Source organism: Lathamus discolor, chromosome 1, assembly GCF_037157495.1.
Source record: "Lathamus discolor isolate bLatDis1 chromosome 1, bLatDis1.hap1, whole genome shotgun sequence".
Classification (NCBI taxonomy): Eukaryota; Metazoa; Chordata; class Aves; order Psittaciformes; family Psittacidae; genus Lathamus; species Lathamus discolor.
Window position 1 is genome coordinate 149,474,072 of NC_088884.1, and position 22,183 is coordinate 149,496,254.

Here is a 22,183-nt window from a genome sequence, read left to right on the forward strand (position 1 = left end):
TCTCAAAGCCATTAGTTATACATTTATAAGCAATACATTTCCTTTTCTACATACGCTATGGTTCATGTTTTTTACACACAATTGTAATTACAAAATGAGCCATGATTTCCAGAAACAGAAATCTAAACTAGGGGTCCCAAAACCTCTCAACTGATTCAGCTGGCCCTACAGGAGGTTCAACATTTTTTAAGAACACGTTCTTACTGCCTAAAACCAGAAAAGCACTTACCCATATGTTTAAATCTAACACATTTGAATTATCTTCTGAGTAGAGATGCTTTCCAGAAGTGAGAGACTTAAGATCCTATCTAGAGATCTCACAATCTAATTTTAGGCACAAAGCTTGTATGCATGTATATATCTGCATAGTTTATCATAATAGAAATGCTCTTGCTGAGCTGAGATTTTCAACTGATTAAAATCAATAGGATGGATTACCACAACTCTGATTGCTAATGATTCTCAGAGATTCCCATCTCCACCTGGGTTTAGCATGACTGAAAACTCACATTGTATATTCAGGCACAAACCCCAGGCCACTCAAAATCTGCGATATCACTGCTGCTCCCTGAACCTGAAAAATATGAAGAAATGGTAGACTGAAACTTACACATTCTGTCTGATTCTGGGAATTTCATTCTTAGGTACAGGAAACTCATGTTTAAGTGCTGAGATGCTATTACCCAAGTGCTTTTCTCTTCCCAGTTCATGGCTTTTGGAGCTTTCATAACCATTTTTCTGTCTGCATTTTCTGTACTGATTTCCTCCCACCTATTTCCCTCACACCTCATGTCTGGCTTGGCTCTTCCGAGGAATCAGCTAAGGATGGAGTCAAAGGCAGCTGCACCTTTGTAACACTTAAAACCATCTTGTCATGTATAGAGCCGTCTTTAAATGTTATGTAGTATGGCTACTGATGCGTAATAAGAAAAAATGGGGAAAGAAGAGATTACAAAGGCTTTCTTATAGCACTTCCAAGATTGTGATAAAGTAACTCAGAAGAAAAAAAATTTAGGAACCTTCCTGCTACCTTACTTGCAAATGAGAAAGGTTCGAACCCTGTGGGAAATGCCCCATATATCACTGAGTTATGCTGATGTTGAAAAGACCATTTGCTGCTTTTCTTACATAATAGGTGTCAGAGGTTCAGGTATCTGCACTCTAGTACAGGCAGCAGTTTAATTATTAGTTGTGGTATTTTGCTCAAGATATAAACCCTTGAGAAATGTTGACACTGAAAAATGGAGATCAGACCATGGGCAAGAAAAAACTGTCACCAATGCTCACAGAAAAAGTACTGCCTTGATAAAAAATGTTCAAGATACCCGATAGGGAAAGAGCTATAAAACAATACACTAGGGAACTTCTAGAAGTCTTAACAGAAAACAAAGAATATTACAAAAATTAAGGTAACGTGAGCATGTTTTTTAAAACCTGTAATACTGAACTAACTGCCTGTACCTCTGCCCTTCACTCCTCCTTGAACTATGGTTCCAGGATAAGACAGCACACAAAAGTACCTCAAAAGAATTGTTTCTCCACAAAATTTCAAAAATGGCAGGTGTGGAGGAAAATCATATTGATTTTAACTGTGCAGCAGCTCCCCTCCTATATAATACAGTATCCAAAGCAAACAAATAATGGAAATGTACCAGGGAGAAGTCAAACCCGACTTTCCTGTACTGTAGTATTGCACAACAATATTTGTAACTGCGTTATTCAAGGACATGCTGATGTTGAGTAATGCCCTTAGCTTACCTAGGAGTCAACCTAATCTTTAGTGAGCCTACAACTCCAGAAAAAATCTGTAAACTCTAGCATTGCAAATTTTATATTGAGGTAAGGAAAAAAAATAATTACTAAATGAAACATGTAGGGGGCTAAGGTCCATACAATTTCTTATATTGGTTATTTTTTATACATTAAGATTATCCCCTGCAAAAAATTCATGTGCTGGTTAGATGCTGAACATAAAATGGAGGAAAAAATCTTTACATGGTTTTTCTCCTGTGGGCGTAAACAGATATTTTTAACTTCAGCTACCAAACAGAACTGACTGAGCCAAGATTAGATTATACTTCCAACCAATACTTTGGTACCTTGCAAATATATGACAGCTGCGATTCTGGAAGATTTAGAACTAAGTTTGTTAATATCAGTTGTTGCTAAGAGATGCATTGCCTTTAGTAGAAGAATGAATATGCACCCACATACTAAGTGGATCGATGAACTAAAAGCCACAAACCCAACACAAAATAATATGTTTATATTACAAAAGTGCCTGAAAATATTTTATTGCGGGGAAAAAATCAGCACTATTGCACTTTGGGTTCATCATGTGCTTTGTTGACTTTCCTCCTCAAAGAAGGTGTACTCAGTGATGGCATTGTTAAAAATGAACAAGGATTGAAAATCACATTGAAGACTACAACTCAATATAATTCTTTCAGAAGACTCAAGAAATTAAACCATTGAGCAATAAATTTTTAGTTTCTAGTCTTTTTTCAATTATACTGGAGTTTTGCTGACAAAAAGCTTACAATGGAAGATAGGTATCAGATGTTTTCACAGAGTTATGAGTATTGCAGTTGCTCATAACTGTTTCATACAGCTATGAGTGTTGCATTGTTATTATCATCATTATAGAACCCGCCTCTTCTTTATTGCTAGTTAATGTATTCTCCAGTTTCATTTACCTCTGCTTGGTACAGTGCACTGAGTTTCTACAGTTCTCTCCAGACTTCTTTCGTATTTACTAATGTATGTCCATAACTTCTCATATGAGTTATAGCCAGTGAATGCTCCATCCCTGGCAGTGTCCAAGGCCAGGCTGGGGAGGGCCTTAAACAACCTGGACTAGTGGAAGGTGTCCCTACCCACGGCAGGGGGTTTGGAACTAGATGATCTGGAGGTCCTTTCCAACCCATTCTATGATTGTATGAATCCATAATTTTATTGACAGATATTTTTTCCATGTTTATATTGCTCTCTAAAAAGAAGACCTTAGTTGACCTCTTCTTAGCACACTTCACGGTGACCACTATGTTAAGAGCGGATATCTGAGTTGGTGGGGTTAAATTACATATATGGCAAGGTCCGAAAAGACAACAAAGTTCAGCCAGCAAAATGCATTAAAAAAAAAAAAAAAATGTTAACCATGATCTGAATCTTCTTCTTAATAACCTTTTGTTTGGTCTTTTGGGGCAAAAGAAAAAAAAAAATTCGTTACCAAAAAAGGAGTTTCAGACCATGTATAAGTGCTCTTTAGAAAAAGACCATCCTCACTAGGAGACAGAGTAGTTGCAGCAATAAGTACTCAGAGACTAAAGCACAACTGAACACACTATAAAAGTTTTAATACTTGACAGTGCTAGAATCAACTTTCCTGATATCAAATTAGCAAAAATCCCTCTGTGATGATTATGTATAAGACACACTTTAGGTATATAAACATTACTCTAGCATATGGAAGATTTAAGACAGAAAATTAAGTAGCTTGCATAAAGCCCCAAAGATCAGCACTGCTGACATTCCTAATAAAATTCAAGTAACTCTTACTTCCTTGTCTGTCTTCACTGCATGACTATCCTAATGATTTTTGTTGTTGTATGAATGAAACTGCTTTTTCTCCTTGGAGACAGTCATTATTTTCAACAAACCCTCCTCTTTCCCCCTCCCCCCACCTGCTAATGATCTCTTGGAGAAAAAAAACAGAAATCCAGCTGTGGTAACACAGGGCTGTGTCTTGCTCTAAGGAAACCACTTCAGGAAGAAGATTGGTGAATGGGTATGAAACTGCAAAGTGGATTCCAACATGCTGCAGAGTCATTCCGTAGCATGTCTCACAGGAGATAAGCTATGAAGAGCAAAATGCAGCTTCTCAACAGCAGATGGTCCCAGATAACTCCCAACAGCAGATATCGTAATGAGCCACTACTTCCTATATCAACACCACTAACTTTTTTTTCACGAAACAACTTTTCCGCTCTGACTTGGCTAGATCAAGGACTCAAATATCTAAAAACTGGATTTTGCTGCAGTTGGGTTGACTTTCTGGAAGTGGCCACAAAGCCAAAATACCATGTTATAGTTGAAATACACATGATTGCATATAGAAAGAAATGCACTAAAATTCTGACAGATGGCAGGTTACAAATTCAATGTAAAGTACAGAAAAAAACATACAGAAAGACTATGGGTAAAAACTTGAGGGTAGCTGGTAAGTGTGCTTTTGAAGCATCAAAAATACGAGCGAATTCTTAGCTGAATCATATTGCAGTCAAACTATTATCGTGCCTTCAGCTGAACTACTTCAAGCGGAGAACTGGAAGATCTTGTAAACTAAGCAAGGTTATCTTGGGTCAACCTGTGAATAGAAAATGTCCGTGCTATCACAACTGCTGCCAGCAGTTCGTTATATAGCATTTCAGTGAGCCTGAAGAAGAAATAACATTGCTGGTTGTTAGATGATGTTTGATGCTACGAACAACTTCTTTTGGGTAAGACTGATAACAAGGTTGTGACAGTCTGTTGTCCTTCAATATCATGCACTGCATCTTACCGATGGATATAGCTTTTATACACAGTCGGAAGGAGAGAAGCAGAGTATTTCTGAAGATGTCATGTAACTTTGCATGGACTGCTACAGGACTCCAGCTGGGGGAATTTTTCAGCTCTTTTTGGAGCTCTTAGCTCTGCATCCTGTTTTTCCAACAGCTTTTTACATCTGCAGAAAAAACATGGGAGAAGAAAACCCAAGTTAATGATGTGTAGTAGCTATCACTGTTAGCTCCTGATATGGTACTCAATACACATTATGAGTGCCTGTAAAAAGTGCTCCACTGCCTGGATGTCAAGACCTGGATGAATCCTACCAGATTTTAGGCATTTAGAACCACTAACGGCAACAGAAATGGGCACCTCCAGTCTATCCAAAGCCTGAAATGCTCTTTGAGAGAACTGTATGAGAAACTTATAGAGGAAAACTACTATGGCATTCCGAAGAAAGAATAAAGCACTCTTTGTGTTCCCAGGACAAGTGGCTAAATATTAAGCTGACTTAATCTGGCCTTTGTACAATAAGAACATGAGAACTGAATGTGCGCACTTCATATTCAGGCCATGTATTTTATCCTCATGCCCATGCGAACTCCCCCTGCAAACAAGTGCTTTACTGTTATCTTGAGCTTCCTGCTTTTTACGTTCATGTTTACTCTTGCACAAATTATAAGCACTTTGCGACAGGAACAATTATTTTTCACTAGTATGGGCTCTGATAATCCTTTACCACTGGCAATAGCACGCTGCCAGTAACTAACAGCATTTCCAGCCTCAGCTTCTCATGATACCGGTTCTTGGGCTGGTGGGGCCTGTTGACCTCTGTGGGCTCCTTAGCTCTGTCACCTGCCCTCCTGTGCCCAGCGGAGCACGGTGAGCTCCGTATGAGCCAGATGGCTACTGCAGCACCGGCCTGCATGCAGGTGAGCTTGGCGCTGCGACTTCTTCTAGGGGCCTCTTGCCCAAAAGCTACACACACCTGGGAGCACGGGCTGTAACCTCAAGTGGCCAGTCTCGTTCTTTGAAATCCTCTTGGCTTTAAAGTTAAGAATTCACCTCGTTTTCCATTTTCGAGCAAGGTCTTTATTTGCGCAGCGCAGATTAAACACGTTATTTGCAACTGTTTCGAACCACCGTTTCCCAGCCCGTTGCAGTGGGTGAAACTGTGAGCATGACGCACATTTCTTACAACAGCAGGGCCCGGCTGGATCTCTCCCCTAGCACAGACACCTTTCTTCGTGCCTAGCAGCCTCTATAGCACGGGAATACGCTTTGAGGCCGGGCAGAGCAAGGCGCTGCGGCGCCATTGCCGAGCGCTGGCGCTCCCGGGGTTAACTACGGCGGCGCCACACCGAAATGGCGCCTCCCGCCTCCGCCCCCGCCCCGCGCGCCGGGCAGTCGCGCGGCGGCCGTGGCGCGCCGCTGTCGCACGGTTATGAGTCACCGCCAGGGGCGCGGCGCGGCGCGCGGCTCGGGGGCGGCGGGCGCGGGGCGGGCGGCGCTGCTGCTGGCGGCGAACATGGCCGGCGTTCCCGACGCCGCCGCCGCCGCCGCCGCGCCGGGCAGCGGCGGGGACGGGCGGCGCGGGGGCGGCCCGGAGCAGCAGGAGAGCTGCCGGGGTGAGCCGAAAACTCTCTGGGGGAACAGCGAGCCGTGGCCGCCCGCCGCCGGCCCGGGGCAGCCGTCTCCGCAGCAGCGAGCGGAGACGCTGGGCTTCTACGAGAGCGACCGGGGCAGGAAGAAGAAGCGGAGCCTCTCGGGTGAGGGGCGGTGGCGGGGAGAGAGGCCTCCTCCCGCAGGCCCGGCCGGGTGGAGGGCAGTGAGGGCCCCCGGGCAGGGCTGTCCCCATCCGGAGACCCGGGTGTCCGGGGCGGGCGGTGCCTCCGGGGCGCGTCGCCAGCGCTGGCTCCTCGCGGCGCCGGCCGGGCCGGGCCGGGCCGCCGGAGGGGCCAGGGCCGGGGTGGGTGCCCGAGGTAGGGCTGAGGGCGCCCTATGCGGCGAACTTCGGCGAGCGACTTAGAAAAGTGCGCTGGGACCTGGCGGGCCCGGGAGCGGCGGCGTTCGGCCGCTCCGGGAGCGCGGGCGAGCGGGCGGGGAGCGCCGCTCCGGCTGTGCTGCCTCCGCTCTCCCTGCCTTAAGTTTTCGGCAGCGAACTCGCTTGTGCTGGTGCCCCTTAGCGTGATTCGTGGTGTCCCCGCTTTCCGCACGAGCACGTTGAGGAGGGGGAGCGCGGGGAGCGGGTCTCTGCGCGGTGTCACGCAGCGTGTTGGGAGGTGTTGAACAACATGGGCATTCCCTGTCCCACTGTCCTACACTGAAGCGGAGGCTCGGGCTGTTTGGTTGGTACCTGCCGAGGAGTGACAGCAGCGAGCGCGTCGCACACCGGTTCCTGACAGGAGCAGGGGGCTTAGACATGGGGCTGGATTTCCTGGGCCCCACAGCCGGGAGAGCTGCGGGCTCGATGAACTTTCTTAAGTACGAGAAATGCTTCGTCGTGTTAAGGGTTCTTGTTGCATACACGAGCTTTGAGTCTTTGCCCCTACTACTGTATAGAACAGTAGTGTTGAAAGTTGTGTGCAGATTATTAGAAGCCTTTCAAAGTAAATGTAATCTACTAACTGAGCACTTTATAGGGAAAAGTAGGGGAAATGGCATGGTCTTTGCTATCCATCTGCAGCTGTGTTTACATTTACACTTGAACTGGGCTTTTTTTAGGTCTCTACAGAGTAATTTTTGAAAGCAGCCCTGCCTTTTTCTTGTAATAATGATCACGCTGTGTGGCAGGGTTGATTCGGTGTTAGTAAGATCATAAATAACTTTATTAGCACCATTTTCTTAGTAGCGCTGCTTGCTGAAAACCTGGGAGGTGCTGAAAGTGGTGTTCAGATGTCCAGGCTGTCTGCCGCAGTGTTGGTTTGAAGGTGATCCCACAGGTCTTACCAAATACAGAAAAGAAAAAATAGGAATTAGGATTTAATTTGAATAATCTGCCACCAACTGAAGGCTTTCCTTCTAAGTTTGACAGGTGCTGTGTCCGTTTCTGACATGTATTATTTCATAGGAAATGCAGTATCATTTACTGCAGTTCTGGGGTGTTGATGAAACTGATGTAATTTCCATAGTTGTAAAGAATTGGCTTGATTGTTATGAGTTGCTTTTTAGTGGGGAAAAAAAGGGGTCAAGATGTGTACTAATGTTCCTGAAAGATGAAAAATTGCTTAATAAAAAGTGGAAATTGTTACGTGTGTGCATGCACAGGAATTCCTGTGTTCCAGAAATGGATCGTAAACTTTGAAATAGTTAAAAACATTGGTGCTCTTCAGGACAGGAGAATGTTAGAAGAACAGGTTTCTTGACAGAGCAGCTGAAACTTCTAACTCATCTAATGGTAGTAGTGTGTTACACAATAGAAGTAGGGATTTTTCACTATACAGAATAGTTGTTTAGAGGAGAAGGAAATAAAAAAACCCCACCATATTGTGCTGTTTTAGTCTTGATTGATTTAGTTGAGTCTTTATGACAGAAGTGTGGTTTTAGGATTAAGGGGAGTGAAGTGAATTTCTGGAATAGTTGCATTTGGGATTGAAGTTATGATTGCACAGCAGTAGAAGCTTATCTAGGTACGGTACGTTTCACGTTTGCACAAATTTTCCTTTCCATTTCTGGTTAATGGTTATCCTTTGTGTAGCTATGCATTGAAGTATAACTTAGGTAAATCATTATCTTCTTACTTTGAAGGAACTAGTGGCCTTTTATGTTTTGAATATGCTTGTGCTTTTCTGTCCTGAGGTGGGGAGATAAATGAGAATGAGCATTTAGAGTATGCTGTCTGAACAGTTTAAGCATAGGGTTTAAACACAGTCTAAAACTGCGAAAGACAGGAAAGTTGAAGTGGAGAAGAAATTTGAAGTAGGAATTAAAGTGTTTGCTTACTTTTAGAAGAAAATGATGCTTTGATAGCAGAATTAAACTTTTTCAGATGATTTATTACTCTGTCCTGCCTTGGTGCTTCATGCCGTTCTTCTTGCTGCATTTGTCCTGTAGGGTTAGCTACTCATTTGTTTCACAGCTGACGCAGAGATAGGGCTGATGTAGAGTGGCAGTAAGTGCACAGAAAGAAGGTGGCTGAGCGACTGTGGGCTTCAGTGCACCCCCTCTCACTGCAGAGGTTGTTTTGCAGTCACAGTCTGGAGCTTGTGTACTGATCAACCCTAGCCATGAGGAGTTGTCATTTCTTAATTTCAAGGGCAGAAAGTCTAACCAGGTGGAGGAAACCTGAAATCATTTGCTTTTCAATAGACCCATGAACCAATTTGTATGGGGTAAGGAGCGGGAAATACCATTTTTTTAGAATATCTCAAGTTGGAAGAGACCCGTAAAGGTCCACTAAGTTACTCCATGGTATATACGCCATATTTACTTTGCTGGAAACTTGTTTTTTGAGATGCATTATTTTTAAGTTAGAGAAAGTTGGTTATCTGAGGTGGAAGAAATACACCTGGGCAGTTGACAGAGTAGCTAACTGGTGTGTTTATATCTAAGGTTATCTGTTGCTATTAAAGGGGGGGGACGACACAAAAAACCAAAAAAGTTACAAGTGTTAGTACTAAAAAGGAAGACTCTAGAAAACAAGTTTACAAGACATCGGAATAATCATAGAATCATAGACTAGTTAGGGTTGGGAAGGATCTTAAGATCATCTAGTTCCAACTCCCCTGCCATGGCAGGGACACCTCACACTAAACCATCTCACCCAAGGCTCTGTCCAGCCTGGCCTTGAACACCACCAGGGATGGAGCATTCACAACTTCCCTGGGCAACCCATTCCAGTGCCTCACCACCCTTACAGTAAAGAACTTCCTCCTTGTATCCAGTCAGAACTTCCCCTGTTTAAGTTTTAACCCGTTACCCCTTTTCCTGTCACTTCAGTCCCTGATGAAGAGTCCCTCCCCAGCATCCCTATAGGCCCTTTCAGATACTGGAAGGCTGCTATGAGGTCTTCACGCAGCCTTCTCTTCTCCAGGCTGAACAGCCCCAACTTCCTCAGCCTGTCTTCATACGGGAGGTGCTCCAGTCCCATGATCATCCTCATGGCCCTCCTCTGGACTTGTTCCGGCAGTTCCATGTCCTTTTTATGTTGAGGACACCAGAACTGCACACAATACTCCAGGTGAGGTCTCACAAGAGCAGAGTAGAGGGGCAGGATCACCTCTTTCGACCTGCTGGTCACGCTCCTTTTGATGCAGCCCAGGATACAGTTGGCTTTCTGGGCTGTGAGTGCACACTGCTGTCTTATGTTAAGTTTCTCATCAACCAGCACCCCCAAGTCGTTCTCCACAGGGCTGCTCCAAATCCCACTGTCTGTGTCACTGACAAAGATCTTGAACAAGACTGATCCCTGAAGGACACCGCTTGTTACTGGCTTCCAGCCGGACATTGAGCCATTGACCACAACTCTTTGTGTGCGGCCATCCAGGCAGTTCTTTATTCACCGAGTGATCCACCTATCAAATTGATGTCTCTCCAATTTAGAGACAAAGATGTTGTGTGTGACAGTGTCGAACGCTTTGCACAAGTCCAGGTAGATGGCGTCAGCTGCTCTACCCCTGTCCATGAGTTCTGTAGCCCCATTGTAGAAGGCCACCAAATTGGTCAGGCAGGATTTCCCCTTAGTGAAGCCATGCTGGCTGTCACCAATCACCTTGTTGTTTTTCATGTGCCTTAGCATGCCTTCCAGGAGAATGTGCTCCAAGATTTTGCCAGGCACAGAGGTGAGACTGACTGCTCTGTAATTCCCTGGGTAAATGATTTAGTAGAATGAACTTCTGCCTTGTTTCACTGGAATGAACTTTGATTGAAACTTTACCTATAAATATTAGTTTTTTACTACTCATTAAACTACTTTGGTCTCATTTAAGATAAATACCTTTAATGGTTACAGTGGTTTTGGCCTGCTTACTGGAAGTGGATCCGCAATACATATGTATGTATGTATATATATATAAATTAAAATCACTGTCAAAACAAGCTCATACAGGGAAAAACCATTCAGTTTAAAGCAAATACTGATATAAATGATTTATTAATACATAATGATCCAGCAGTTAGTGAATTATATAGCTGTGATCAGTATCAGCAACATGATAAATTACAATATTAGACATACACAGGATGTTAATACACCATCACAGTGTTCAAAATGCTTATTTGTCGTCCCCCCAAATCCTAATCACATGCAGTACATGTGCCCCCCCACCCAAAGCAGTGTAGCTTATACGCACACCCTGCTGCTTCTTCTTTTATATTTCTGTTTGAGCTGGTTCCTTCTTTGCTTTAAAACTATTTGTAATTTTATGGCTGTTCTTCCAGCTAATGTTCTTCATCATATTCAATGTGATGAATATTGAGGACCCATTATCAGACAGTTTCGGGTGAAGTCTTTACATGTAGCATGTATACTTGCATTCCTCTCTTAACAGCTGTTAGCTAGTCTGTTTTACTAAAGGTGTGTTACGCAGCCTTTTCCTCCCCCACAAAAATGGGAAGCATTGTACCATGCAGGGTCCACCCCCCCTGCCCAGTAGTCACCAAATTTTTTGTTAAAGTCTGAATTTACTATTTGTGTGTTCTTGTGTCATGGTAAATGATCTGTAGCTTTTCATCTGTCTGTCTAGACAGGTGATGTCAATCTTTTGCATGTCGTGTGAACACTGAGAGTTCCTATTTTTAAATGCCAACGCTAACCAGAAATGTTGGATTTTATTGTAGTATTCTGTCACTTCTGAAGTGTTACCAGAAGATGGTAATGTCAGACCTTGTCAGTGAGTGTCAAAGCTTAAACTCAACATCCTTGTCCTGACAGCCTGAATTTTCATAATTGCAATTTTTGTATTTTATTTCATTTTGCAAGACTACTCTGCATGAAGTCTTTTTTAGAAGCCATATGAATTGACTAAACATAGGTCAGTCAACCTTTGACTTATTTACCTATAGCCATTAAAATGTAGGAGACCTGTATGTGCTTGATGGCTTTTTGGTCTTGAAAGGCTTTGGTCTAATCATGAAATGATCAGCATGCTTGTACTGTTTGTTCACTGAATCACTTGGGATCGTGTATCCGTGAACGTTTTGATCTTCCAGAAAGTTCTTTAAAATAAAGAGCAAGTTGCTAGCATTGCTGGGAGAAGAAATAGCTTTTAAGAAGTCTAAAATAGAGCTTAGTAATTTTAGGAGGCCCGTCAGTACATTAAGGATTAGGTCTGCTCAACATACTGCATCCAATGTAACTGCTTTGCGTAATGTTTTGGAGAAGTAGGATGAAAACAATTGGCTGGGAAGAGAAGTGGGAAAATGATCGGCTTGTTTTGGTTGTTCCCCTGGGGCAACAGGGATATGGTAGAGCGTAGGAATTGCTTCTCTTATAGCTCCTTCTGTACCAAGTTATTTGATGTTCTGGTTATGATCAGCAGAAACTTTCGGGATGAGATACAATACAAATGAAATATGTAGCAGGTGAAAAAAAACATAGCGGTCTTCTCACACTTCGGAGGTCATGCCTTAAGTGTCTTCTGCTTATGTGTTCCTGAATATAGATCTTTCATTGCTGAGGTTCATCAGTGCTGAGCTAACAAGAGGCTACTTCCTTGAACACAATGAAGCAAAATACACAGAACGGAGAGAGAGAGTATACACGTGCATGCGGATACCAAAAGAACTGGAAAAGGTGAAGTATGCTGTAAGATTTGTTTTAGTTTAGAGGTGAAATCTGTTGCATTACATTATTTGAAGAAATACTTATTTTTCACATACTTCCTACTAAAAAACATCTGTAATGATTAGTTTTCAGTGTTAGTAGCTTAAGCATTTGTTTCAGGTTTTTTTGCCTGTTTGCTGCTTACTGCTGTTATTAGTAAAGACAGACATGGCTAACTTTCAAGTCCAGATGATGACAAATTAATTCAAATACAAAGATGTCACTGATCCTTAAAGGAATATTCAAGCAAAATAAAACTTTTTACAGCAAAAAAAAAAAAAAAGTTTTAAAGATTTATTTGAGGGTGGGAAGATTTCAGTCCTTTAAAATATGGTGATGGGTCAGTTTCTATCTAAGGTTTTTGACTTCATTTTCATAGCTTTCTATTTTGCTTCTTGCAACTAATTACATCTTCCCTCTCTGTCCCAGTGCTACAGCCCTTCCTGAAGCATTCCTGCCACTTCCTTTATATCAGCTTAGATATAATGCTGGCTGTGCAGTGAGCTATTGCCACTGCTGAAATGTGGAAGAGAATTTTATTCTGTCTTAACCTTTTTGATTTGGGAGGCAGAGGAATAAGCTTAAGGATGATGGTTAAGGCAGCACTGTAATAAGGTTTGGCTAGGCTGCAGCGTAACGATAACATTAAAAGTAATATAGCTAAAATTCTCAAAACTTTTAGGGATGAAGTTACATAGTAGGGCTAAATCAATTTATCTCTAGCTTACACTGAAGGGAGAGTCTGTGTCATTCTTTCTCTCACTTCAGTCTCCTGCCTTATGCATGCTGCCTGTTTTGCATGAGCTATGGTGCTTGTTGGACTGTTTTAAGGGTTAAATTAGCTCATAATTTGGCAGTGAATGCTTCACTTTTCTTGCTCTGTTCATTCTTCACTGGAATAGTGAGCTGAATTGCTTGGCTAGTATTCTTGAGAATCCAGAGTCTACGCAAGGGCAGAAGGGGAGCTGTGTAGCTTGGGGTAGGGGTAGAAAGATGAAGGAACAGTGGGGGATGGAAGGACAGTAGGATTCGTTTTGTCAGCAGCCTTCAGGCTTCCCCTTCAGTATCATTAAATTCATCCTTAGTCTGTGATGAGACCTTTTTTCAGAAAATTAAATTCCCAGTCAGTTACTGCAGGAAATCACAGAATGAATGCGATTGGGGTGGACCTCTGGAAATGATGTAGTCCAAGCCCTTGCTTAAAACTGCATCACCTACAACAGCTTGCTCAGGCTTAGATCCAGTTGGGCATCTCCATGGATGTTGTCTTCACAGTCTCACTGTGAACTTTACTCTTTACGGTAGAATATTCCAGTTATGGTAGAGTCTCAGTTGAACTTTATAGCACTTTTACGTCATCTCCATTGAAATTATGTGTACTGTTACATGCTCTCTCCAAGTCACAGGAGTTATTCTGAATGATCATCGGCATAGATTTCCAATAAAAATTTCAGTGTGTAAGAGCAAGGCAAGGCCAACAGTCTTTTAAAAATAAGCTTGATGCTGTAAGTGGTGAAATTGATGGTTTTTGCATGGTCAGTCATATTTCAGTCTGTACTTTCAATATGAAAGAATATGAAACCGAGTAGTAAGCATATGGATTTAAAAAGTGATGTTTGTCTCTTTAGAGATTCTGAAATAAATTAATAATTTTTTTGCATGGGCTTAGTCCAGGTTCGTATATGTACTGGCTATGTCAAATCGAATCATACTTGTTGAAAAAGTACAATGATTAACATCTAGAAAGCAAATCTACACTATTTAGCAAACTAAATAGTGTACAACTCATCGTATCTTGTAGGAATCACTTGCCTCTGTGATGCAAAAGTCTGCTTATATGAAACAAAGCGTGGGGCACCAGGAAAGGAAGAGAAGAATTCTCTTTGTTAGTACTGTATACTACCCAATAGTATAATTACAGAGTAGGAATGAAAATCATAATCAGGTAGGGTGAGAATAAACTGGAGTAAGTTTATCAGAGCCTAATCTTGGGAGATATTCTTTAGCATGCACTTGTTACATGCACATAGAGTGGGGTGTAGTGTTTAAAGGGTAATAGTTTGTTATTGTTCTGAATCCTTTCTTTATTTAGACAAACTAGGTAATTTGTAATATAAATGTTACTTCTGCTCAAGTTTTTTGTGCAGTTTCAGTGAGAGTTCTTCAATGTAAGAGGCTATTTGTAGTAAATAAAAGGTGGTCCCTATTCTGCCATCTTAGGGGAAAACTTGTCAATTCATCTCAAAATTAAACTTTGAGCTTTTGTGCTAAAAAATAGTTATGATGATGGAAAAGCTCATTAAGCTTTTCTGTTAGCTCCTCAGTATCAGCAATATAGCAGCAAAAATATAGTTTACCAAAATGAGGGGAAGGTTCAGTGCTGATTGTATTTCATCAGGTGCATGTAAGTTCAGTCTAGTGAAAAATTAGGAAAATGAAGACATTAAACAATTGCAGATATTAATGCAAGATTATAGAATGTAAAAACCTGTAATTGCCCCAGGCAGAGATAAATATTCTGTTTAAATCAAAAAGAAAATGCAGAGTTGTTTTCTAGATTACAAAGATGCCCTCAAAGAGTACAAAGGCAAAATGACAGGCTATCTTTCTATTTTGCTTGGGTTAAGGACTTAAAAAAAGGAAGATACGTGTTCAGCTGCAGTCATCCTCAGTGGTTGGATTTTCAGCACTTGGTTTAAAAGTTAGCAAAGAAATGGGTAACTTAATGGCATATTAAAATGCAGTGGATAAATTCATCAATTATTTGTAACCACTGCTCCTGATAATTTTTATTGATAACCCTCTGCTGAAATCTTAGAGAACAGTGCTAGAGGTGAATGAGTTGATATCAGGGAGAAGACCTTAATGTTGTGGTGATACTGAAGTACAGACTGCAGAATTAGTAGAAATAATATTTTAAGGAAGGCAACAGTTCAAAAATGATAGCTGTGCTCTTAGACCTGAGTCAGTCATCAGTCGCTTGCAGGTAGATGTACTGGTGCATATTCTGTAGGGTTGCTTTCAAAGTTATAAGGATACATGAGTGAGAGAAAGGTACATATTGGTGATACTAGCTCATTGAACATTGAACTGGCTGTTGCTCAAGCTGACAAAGAAGGTATTTTGAAAGGCAAACAGGTTGTGGGAGTTAAAAGTAATTTATTTGTCCTTACTTCCCCCTTCCCTACCCCCCGAACTGGTGTCTGTCTTTCCCATCAGCAATACATAAAAACTTTAAATTCATGTCTGTTGTGGACGTACATGCCTGCTTAGAAGTTGCTAGTCTTAATTGTGTAGCCGATGATTTTCCTTGCAGGAAAAAACGCTAGCTACTGGTCTGACAGAAGTGTAGAAGCCTATGTCTAGAGTCTCATTCGTGTAAACCTTAGATAAATTCAGAAAGCAGATGAGGAAAGAAACGCATATAGGGAGAGTGGTATACAAGAGCTTTCTAATTAAGAGATTTCTAATGGCAGAGTTTAGGTCTAGTTTACTTATGACAGAATTGCTTGGCTCAGGGCAATAATAAAATGGCTTTAATTGTTCCTGTAAATTAAGCATAAAGCATTTAAACTGAGGGCAGCTGGAAGTTTACCTCTTCGTATTTTATACTCTTTGTATGAAAAAGGTGGATATTCTCTGAAGGAGAATTGCCAGATCTGGTAATTAGCTCTGCCATAGGAAATTAACAAGATAAGAAAAAGTATATCAAAAAGGGGGTAGACAGAAAATGGTTGTGCACATGTACACACAGCTCTACGCGACACATACCACAACCCCCAAGGTTAAAAACGTTAACTTTTTTAACCTTAGAGGAAGGTCACCATTGGAAAATGGAACTGCAGTTATATCCACATGTAATTCATCTATCCAGTAAAGACTGAGTTCAGTGAGCCATGGAAGTCTGGAATAGCCTTTGCTGCTTGGATGTTGTGGTGAAGAATTCTTGCTGAATAGTCTTCCAAGTGCATAGCATTTTATTTTTGTTACAGTTCAGCAGATTGAACAGGTGAGAGTATTGTGCTTGTTTGGTTAATTAGTCTTATGTAAATGTAATTTTCATAAAATCATACAATTCTTTATAAACTACTAACGTACTTTTGTTTTATTTTTGTAATTTAGTTGATGTTTTTTGGAATCTTTTTGTGCCTGGATGCTTTTCTGTATGTATTCACCCTGCTTCCTTTGAGAGTTTTTCTGGCAATGTTCCGGTTCATCACTTTGCCTTGCTATGGCTTACGGTAAGTTGATTCAAGAGAAAGGTGTTGATACCATTAAATAATGTTTATTTATGTTTGTATTTAATTTTATAGCCTTCAGTGCTGTTTAATGACTTCTTCCACTGTAAAACAGAAGTTTTGGTCTAAACTAGCCAAAACAAAGGTGTTTGTATGTGGGATCTGTAAGCTTTGCCAGCAGTCACTAACTGTCATCATTATTTTCTCCAGACACAGCAGTTTGATAGCAGCATAACTTAAGCATATTCAGGTTAGTAAAGGACGGAGGTCTAAGTTTATCCTGTAGTTTTGTTCTTTTAGCCAACATGTATCTGAACAGTTTCAAGATTTCTTAGATTGGAATTGATGACTTGGCTCCTGTCTTTTGATAGGCTCTTTGATATCGAAACAGAAGATTGGATTTTTTTTTTTTTATTATTTTTTTTTCTTTGGCGGGGGGCGGGGTGTGTTTGGATGTTTGGGTTTTTCGTTGTTGTTTTGTTTTGGTTCTTTACAACAGTTCTCCTTATCTGCATGGTAAACTTTTCCCAAAGAACCCCTGAATAAAATGTGTTATTTTCTTTCTTTCAAAGAATCTTAAGACAGTAATCAGATGGGACTAACTACTTGGAATAATATTAAGACATTTTAGATCTTAATGCCTTGCTTTTTTGTTTAGATCAATATGAAGAAATTGCTGCTAATTCACAGGATTTTTGTTTTGCCTGGTGTAGGCATCAAAAATTGCATAGAACTGGTTTCTGTTCTAAAAGTTGGGGCTTCTCGATAAATCTGGTTATGTAAGTCTGAAGTGTGGCCTAAAATAAACGGATTATTTGTGTCAGTGTTGCAACTTTTCCTGGAATAAATAAGGACTTACGTGTTTTCATTCTGGATCGCTCCAAACTTGAAGTTGATTTATGGCAGCTGATTATTTTTTGGTGGTTGCTCATATTTGCGTTATTAATAGTTTTTATATGTGAAGTGCTTTTAGATGTGTAGTTCAGAATGTATGTTCTGATTAAAGCAAATGCGAGTCTAGTTGCAAAAGAGTATTTTAAAGCCTAGGTTTAATTGGAAATGTTTGTACTTCGGTGGTGCGTAACATAGGCACTAGGTGGCAGTGTAATATTTTATTGTGCTGTTAACCTGGAGCTGAATCTCAGTCTTTCATTATGTTGAGAGTTTTCCTAGCTGAATAAAAACTGGTGGCTATTCAGTTTTAGCTTCATGACAGGTCAAATTATGTGCCTATTTGTTAATATCATAAAGGTACTATTGCTAAAATAATAAAATTCAGGCAAATATAATGGATTTTAAGAAATCACTTTTATCTTACTGTTTTTTCTTGTTTAAAAAATTTTCTTCTTTGTTAATAAACTCAGCTTTGCTTTTTGACAAGTTTTCTGCTCTTCTGAATTACGATTGAAAATTTAAAGGACCAGTTGCTGGTTTGGGGTATTGTTCAATATACTGAAAAAATAGACATGGAACATCCCATATACACTCATGTGTGTATCTGTATGTACACACACCTGCAATATTAAAACTTAGTCTGCTTGCTTGATAGTATTTTTACTGTGTGATGCAGGATAGAATCCAGTTTGATCTATTCGACTTGGCTATATTAACTTTAAAGTGTTATCAGGTAAGATGCAATGAAAGTGAATTATCTTGCGTGAATAAAGCTTTGTTTATGTAACAACTCCTGAAGCAATTTTGTTTGTCACAGTTTCCTCAAAGGTTTATGGACTTTATTTCCTTAGAGTCTCATTACTTGTTCAATACTTGAGGCTTTGTCTAATTCATTAATGTTTTAAAATTGATGACTTTTACTCAAAGGTTCACAATTCATATTTCTAGTACGTACTGGAACTTTTTCAGATGTAATGATTCTTATTTCTGAATATTCAGTGTCTGCATTTTGATTTTGGGGTGGGTTTTTTTGTTGTTTTTCTAGCTATGCTGATTTGATTTCTTAAGGCAAAAAAGATTTGGGATTTTCTTCTCACTCAGGAAATTGATTTTTATCTAACAAAATAGATTTCAAGAGCAAAAACATCTGTAATTACAAAAGGTACTTACAAAGCAGGTGGCTGTTTATCTTTTAGCTTGCTCTTTCTCACAGATGTCAAGTACATGTTGAGAAACATGACTAGTTGTTACTTGAACCTGCCACATCATATTCCATTCTGTGTAGTAAATAAAAGTGCTCCTCCCTTCATCTTGACATTTTTTTCTCAGCATCTCAGTGAAGCTATTGAGCAGTGAGTTTTCCATCTCCCTTCCAGTTTACTCTTCAGTTTGTTTATTTCCTCATAATAGCTGCTCTTTTCAGTGTAGAAAAAGATTATATTACCCATTATTTTTTTAAAAACAATAAAACCATGTTCCATGTTTGATGGGCTAGTTCCTGTTGATGGCACTGTGTGCAGTACTTAAATGTAGCCGGAGTGCTTCATAGCCTCTTGCTCATGCTTTAATATTCCATTTTACAGAGTTCTGAAAGAGAACTAAGAGTAATGTATCTTAAAGGAATTTGTTTTCTTATGCTGCCTAGACAGTATAAGTGCTTCAGTTTGACTGCGAAGTTGTCATTCCTCATCACTTGATCTTTCCGTTTGAGTAAATTTGGTTCAGTGTATTTGTCAGAGCTATATTGGTGTTAACATAGCTATTTTAGAGAGACCCGAAAGCTTCAGTCAGAAGAATCCAAGATTCTGTCAGTAAGTGAACTAAGCTGCTGGTTAAATCGCTGTGGTCAAACTGGCAGAAGCTGAATCATCACATTGTGGTGGTTTTGGCAGGTGCAACTTCATTACTGCTATGCTCTGTAAATAGCAGGGTGCTTTTAATAATTAACAACACTTCACAAAATTAAATTACATCTTCTGAAATTACAGGGGGAAAAAAATTAACCTAGCTCTGATGTATTCCAAGTCATGGAGAGATTTTCCTGAATTATTCTTTTTGAATCTTCTAAATTACTCTCATCTTATTAAACTGTTCTTTGACATCATAAAAGCACATACCTTGCTCTGACAACAAATCTAAGGTAGAGAGATAAGTGGACTTGGTGGAGTTCTCTTCACAATTACAGTGCTTGATGACAGGTTCCTAAAACTAACCCTACCTGTGGCTGAAAGGTAGGGTTTCCGTCTGCAATTCAGACACATCTTTTTATTAATACCTCAGAAGCAGATGTTCTGTGTGGATTAATATCTCTGCTTCTTTGCAACACTTTTAAAGCACTGACTTCCTGTTTTTCTTTGAAATATGTTGCACACCAGTAAAAGCTCTTGTGGGAATGTGGAAAAGCTCTTCTGTATTATTTGTAAAACACCACCATATGAAGACTGAAATTGTATGTTAGTGAAACTCTGATGGGACTCCGGTTTAATTACACTTAAAACTATTTTTCATCTTCTCCACAAAGCAAGTAAGGACTTGTTACAGAAAGTGAGACTTCTTTTCTTTCCCTCCAAATTCTGGTTTTCTGAAGAAAATGCGCAAGTAGATTATGAATTTTCTTGTATGTGAAGATTGATAAGATCTGTACTTTTAGGTCCTGCCAGCAATAACATCATTAACTTGAGTTGTATTATATATACCTCTTAAAATTCCCATCACCCTCCTGTGGAGTCATAGATTTACGCTTTTCAGTAGGAAATAAGTAGAACAGCATTAGTTCAAGAAAGAAACCGTAGGAAGAAAGCGTATCAGGGGTAAAACAAACCAATCAAACCCCACTCCCAACCCCCAAAAACAAAACCCAGACAAACCAAAATAAACAGATATACTGGCATTCTATTACGGCCATTATTTCTTCATTCATATTATCAGGTTATTAAATAAATCTGAAACTTTGTTGCACACTTTCTGCTGAGGGCTTTAGTTATTAAATACATAAACTTCCTATTGTCTGGTTAAGTTTGTGGAAAAGTAGTGCATTTGTCCACCAAAACGTCTGTCTTTCTACCAAGCAAAAAAAGGCAGGTGCATTCAGTATTTTCTATAGTAAACTCTCAGATCAAGTACTCCTTTCTCCTTTCCATAACAGTGCATAGTGTAGCAACATTACAAACTTCTCTTTCTTTCTTTCTTGTAAATCAGACCGAAGGGAAGAGCACTTTCACTTCCTTTATAGGATGGAATGTGGTGTCACAGGGATTCCTCCTTGGTGAGTAAATCCTGATTTTCTTTTTCCTTCTGTGCTGTCAGCCAAATTCACACGTGCAATCAGTAAAAAGACTGATTACAAATGAGTAGTATAGCTAAATTAGTCAAGGTATTTCAAAGGAGAAACCAACACACTGACGTTCAATGCTGTTTATGATAGGTGTATTTTCACATGGAACTGCCATCACTGTGGAGATAAGTTGTGATTTTAATAGATTTTAAACTTTTTTTACATAGAGTGCCTGCAGACCAGTTCAGCTCTATTTAAAATATGATGTCTTGGAAAAGCTATAGCCCCTGCTGTAATGCCTTAAGCTTTTTTTTTTTAACATTTATTCTAAGCAATGTTTCAGTCAGGTTCATAGTTATGTTTTTGTGTGTTCATCAAGCAGGTTTTTTTTTTTTTTAATGCTAAAGGTAAATTTTGGGGAGTTCTGCAAGTTCATTGCAAGTGTCTTAGTATTAGACTGGATTCTCTGCATAATGAACGTATGATAAGGTGCTATATTTACTGACTTCATTTACTTACTTGTTAGGAAAAAAATAAAAGCTTAATGGAGGCTTGTTTTAATTGTCACTTACTTGAAACCTCAAATTTTTTTTATTTATTTTGAGACAGCTTTCATCGGGGCGTAACAGCAAGGTTGGTTTTGTTTCATTCTTAGCATGGTCTCGTGCTGTGGTGTGTGCATGTAGAAGCTTTTTATTGTCTGAGAAATGAAATACCATTTGAAACCTTGGCAAACTCAGGTCTTTGTATCTTAGAATTCTTCATTTGTGACGTATTTTTATCGTCACTTGGTCTGTATATCTCAGTTTTATAACAGTTAAGCCCTGCATATATACACTGTATCTCTCTTAAAGTATTATCGGATTGATCAAAATTAAACTATTTTGATTAAAAAGCTTCTTCTGGAAGCCAAACTTAATTTCAAAGTGGAGCATATTTGTAGGAAAATATGTCCAGTAAATCACTTTGCACATTTTGAAAATTCTTGGTGTATGCCCTGCAGTCAAACTTGGCTTGGGTTTTATTTTCCCTGACACCTTTATTTGCTGTGCTACCAAGAAAATATTCCCTTATTTGTTGATCTGGTTCTTCTTGTTAATGTTTCATATAAGATAAGAAATTTATAATACAGCTGTTCATTAATGAAGGCTACATTGAAAGAGTTTGGTCAAGATTACATATAACTATCTACATGTAAACCAGAATACCGCAGTTCAGTTTCCATACAGGTATCTGTAATGTGAAAACAGAGAAGATACCCAAACAGAACTTTAACTAGACCACCATTTCAGTAACTGAAATATATTACTAATTAATATAAGTCTCAGTGGCTTTCTGTTTCAAAATGTTAATAATACAATTAGAAAAGGTTTGCTGTAAAATTCTTGCCCAAGCTTGTAACCTCAGTGCTAAAACTTTTCTTCACTGGATTATTAACTGAACAGTAAATCTGTATAATGAAAGGGG

At 39.9% G+C, this 22,183-nt stretch overlaps 1 protein-coding gene and 1 long non-coding RNA gene across 3 annotated transcripts in view; one reads left to right on the plus strand and one right to left on the minus strand.

The window, feature by feature from the left end:
• Positions 1–3,335: 3,335 nt before the first annotated feature.
• Positions 3,336–5,940, minus strand: LOC136003356 (uncharacterized). Of its 2 annotated transcripts, none has more exons than XR_010608076.1 (2): positions 5,614–5,940; positions 3,336–4,726 (listed from the first exon to the last, which is right to left on the minus strand). It is a non-coding gene; the product is annotated as an uncharacterized LOC136003356 (long non-coding RNA). The 2 variants fall into 2 exon arrangements; XR_010608075.1 differs by having other exon boundaries at positions 5,537–5,940.
• Positions 5,941–6,056: 116 nt separating this feature from the next.
• The window catches only part of TAPT1 (transmembrane anterior posterior transformation 1), a 49,410-nt gene continuing 33,283 nt past the window's right edge, over positions 6,057–22,183 (plus strand). The window contains exons 1-3 of the mRNA XM_065658937.1: positions 6,057–6,317; positions 12,150–12,280; positions 16,433–16,551. Coding sequence (XP_065515009.1) covers positions 6,077–6,317; positions 12,150–12,280; positions 16,433–16,551 — 491 coding nt within the window. The 5' untranslated portion in view covers positions 6,057–6,076. The remainder of the gene's footprint in view (positions 6,318–12,149; positions 12,281–16,432; positions 16,552–22,183) is intronic.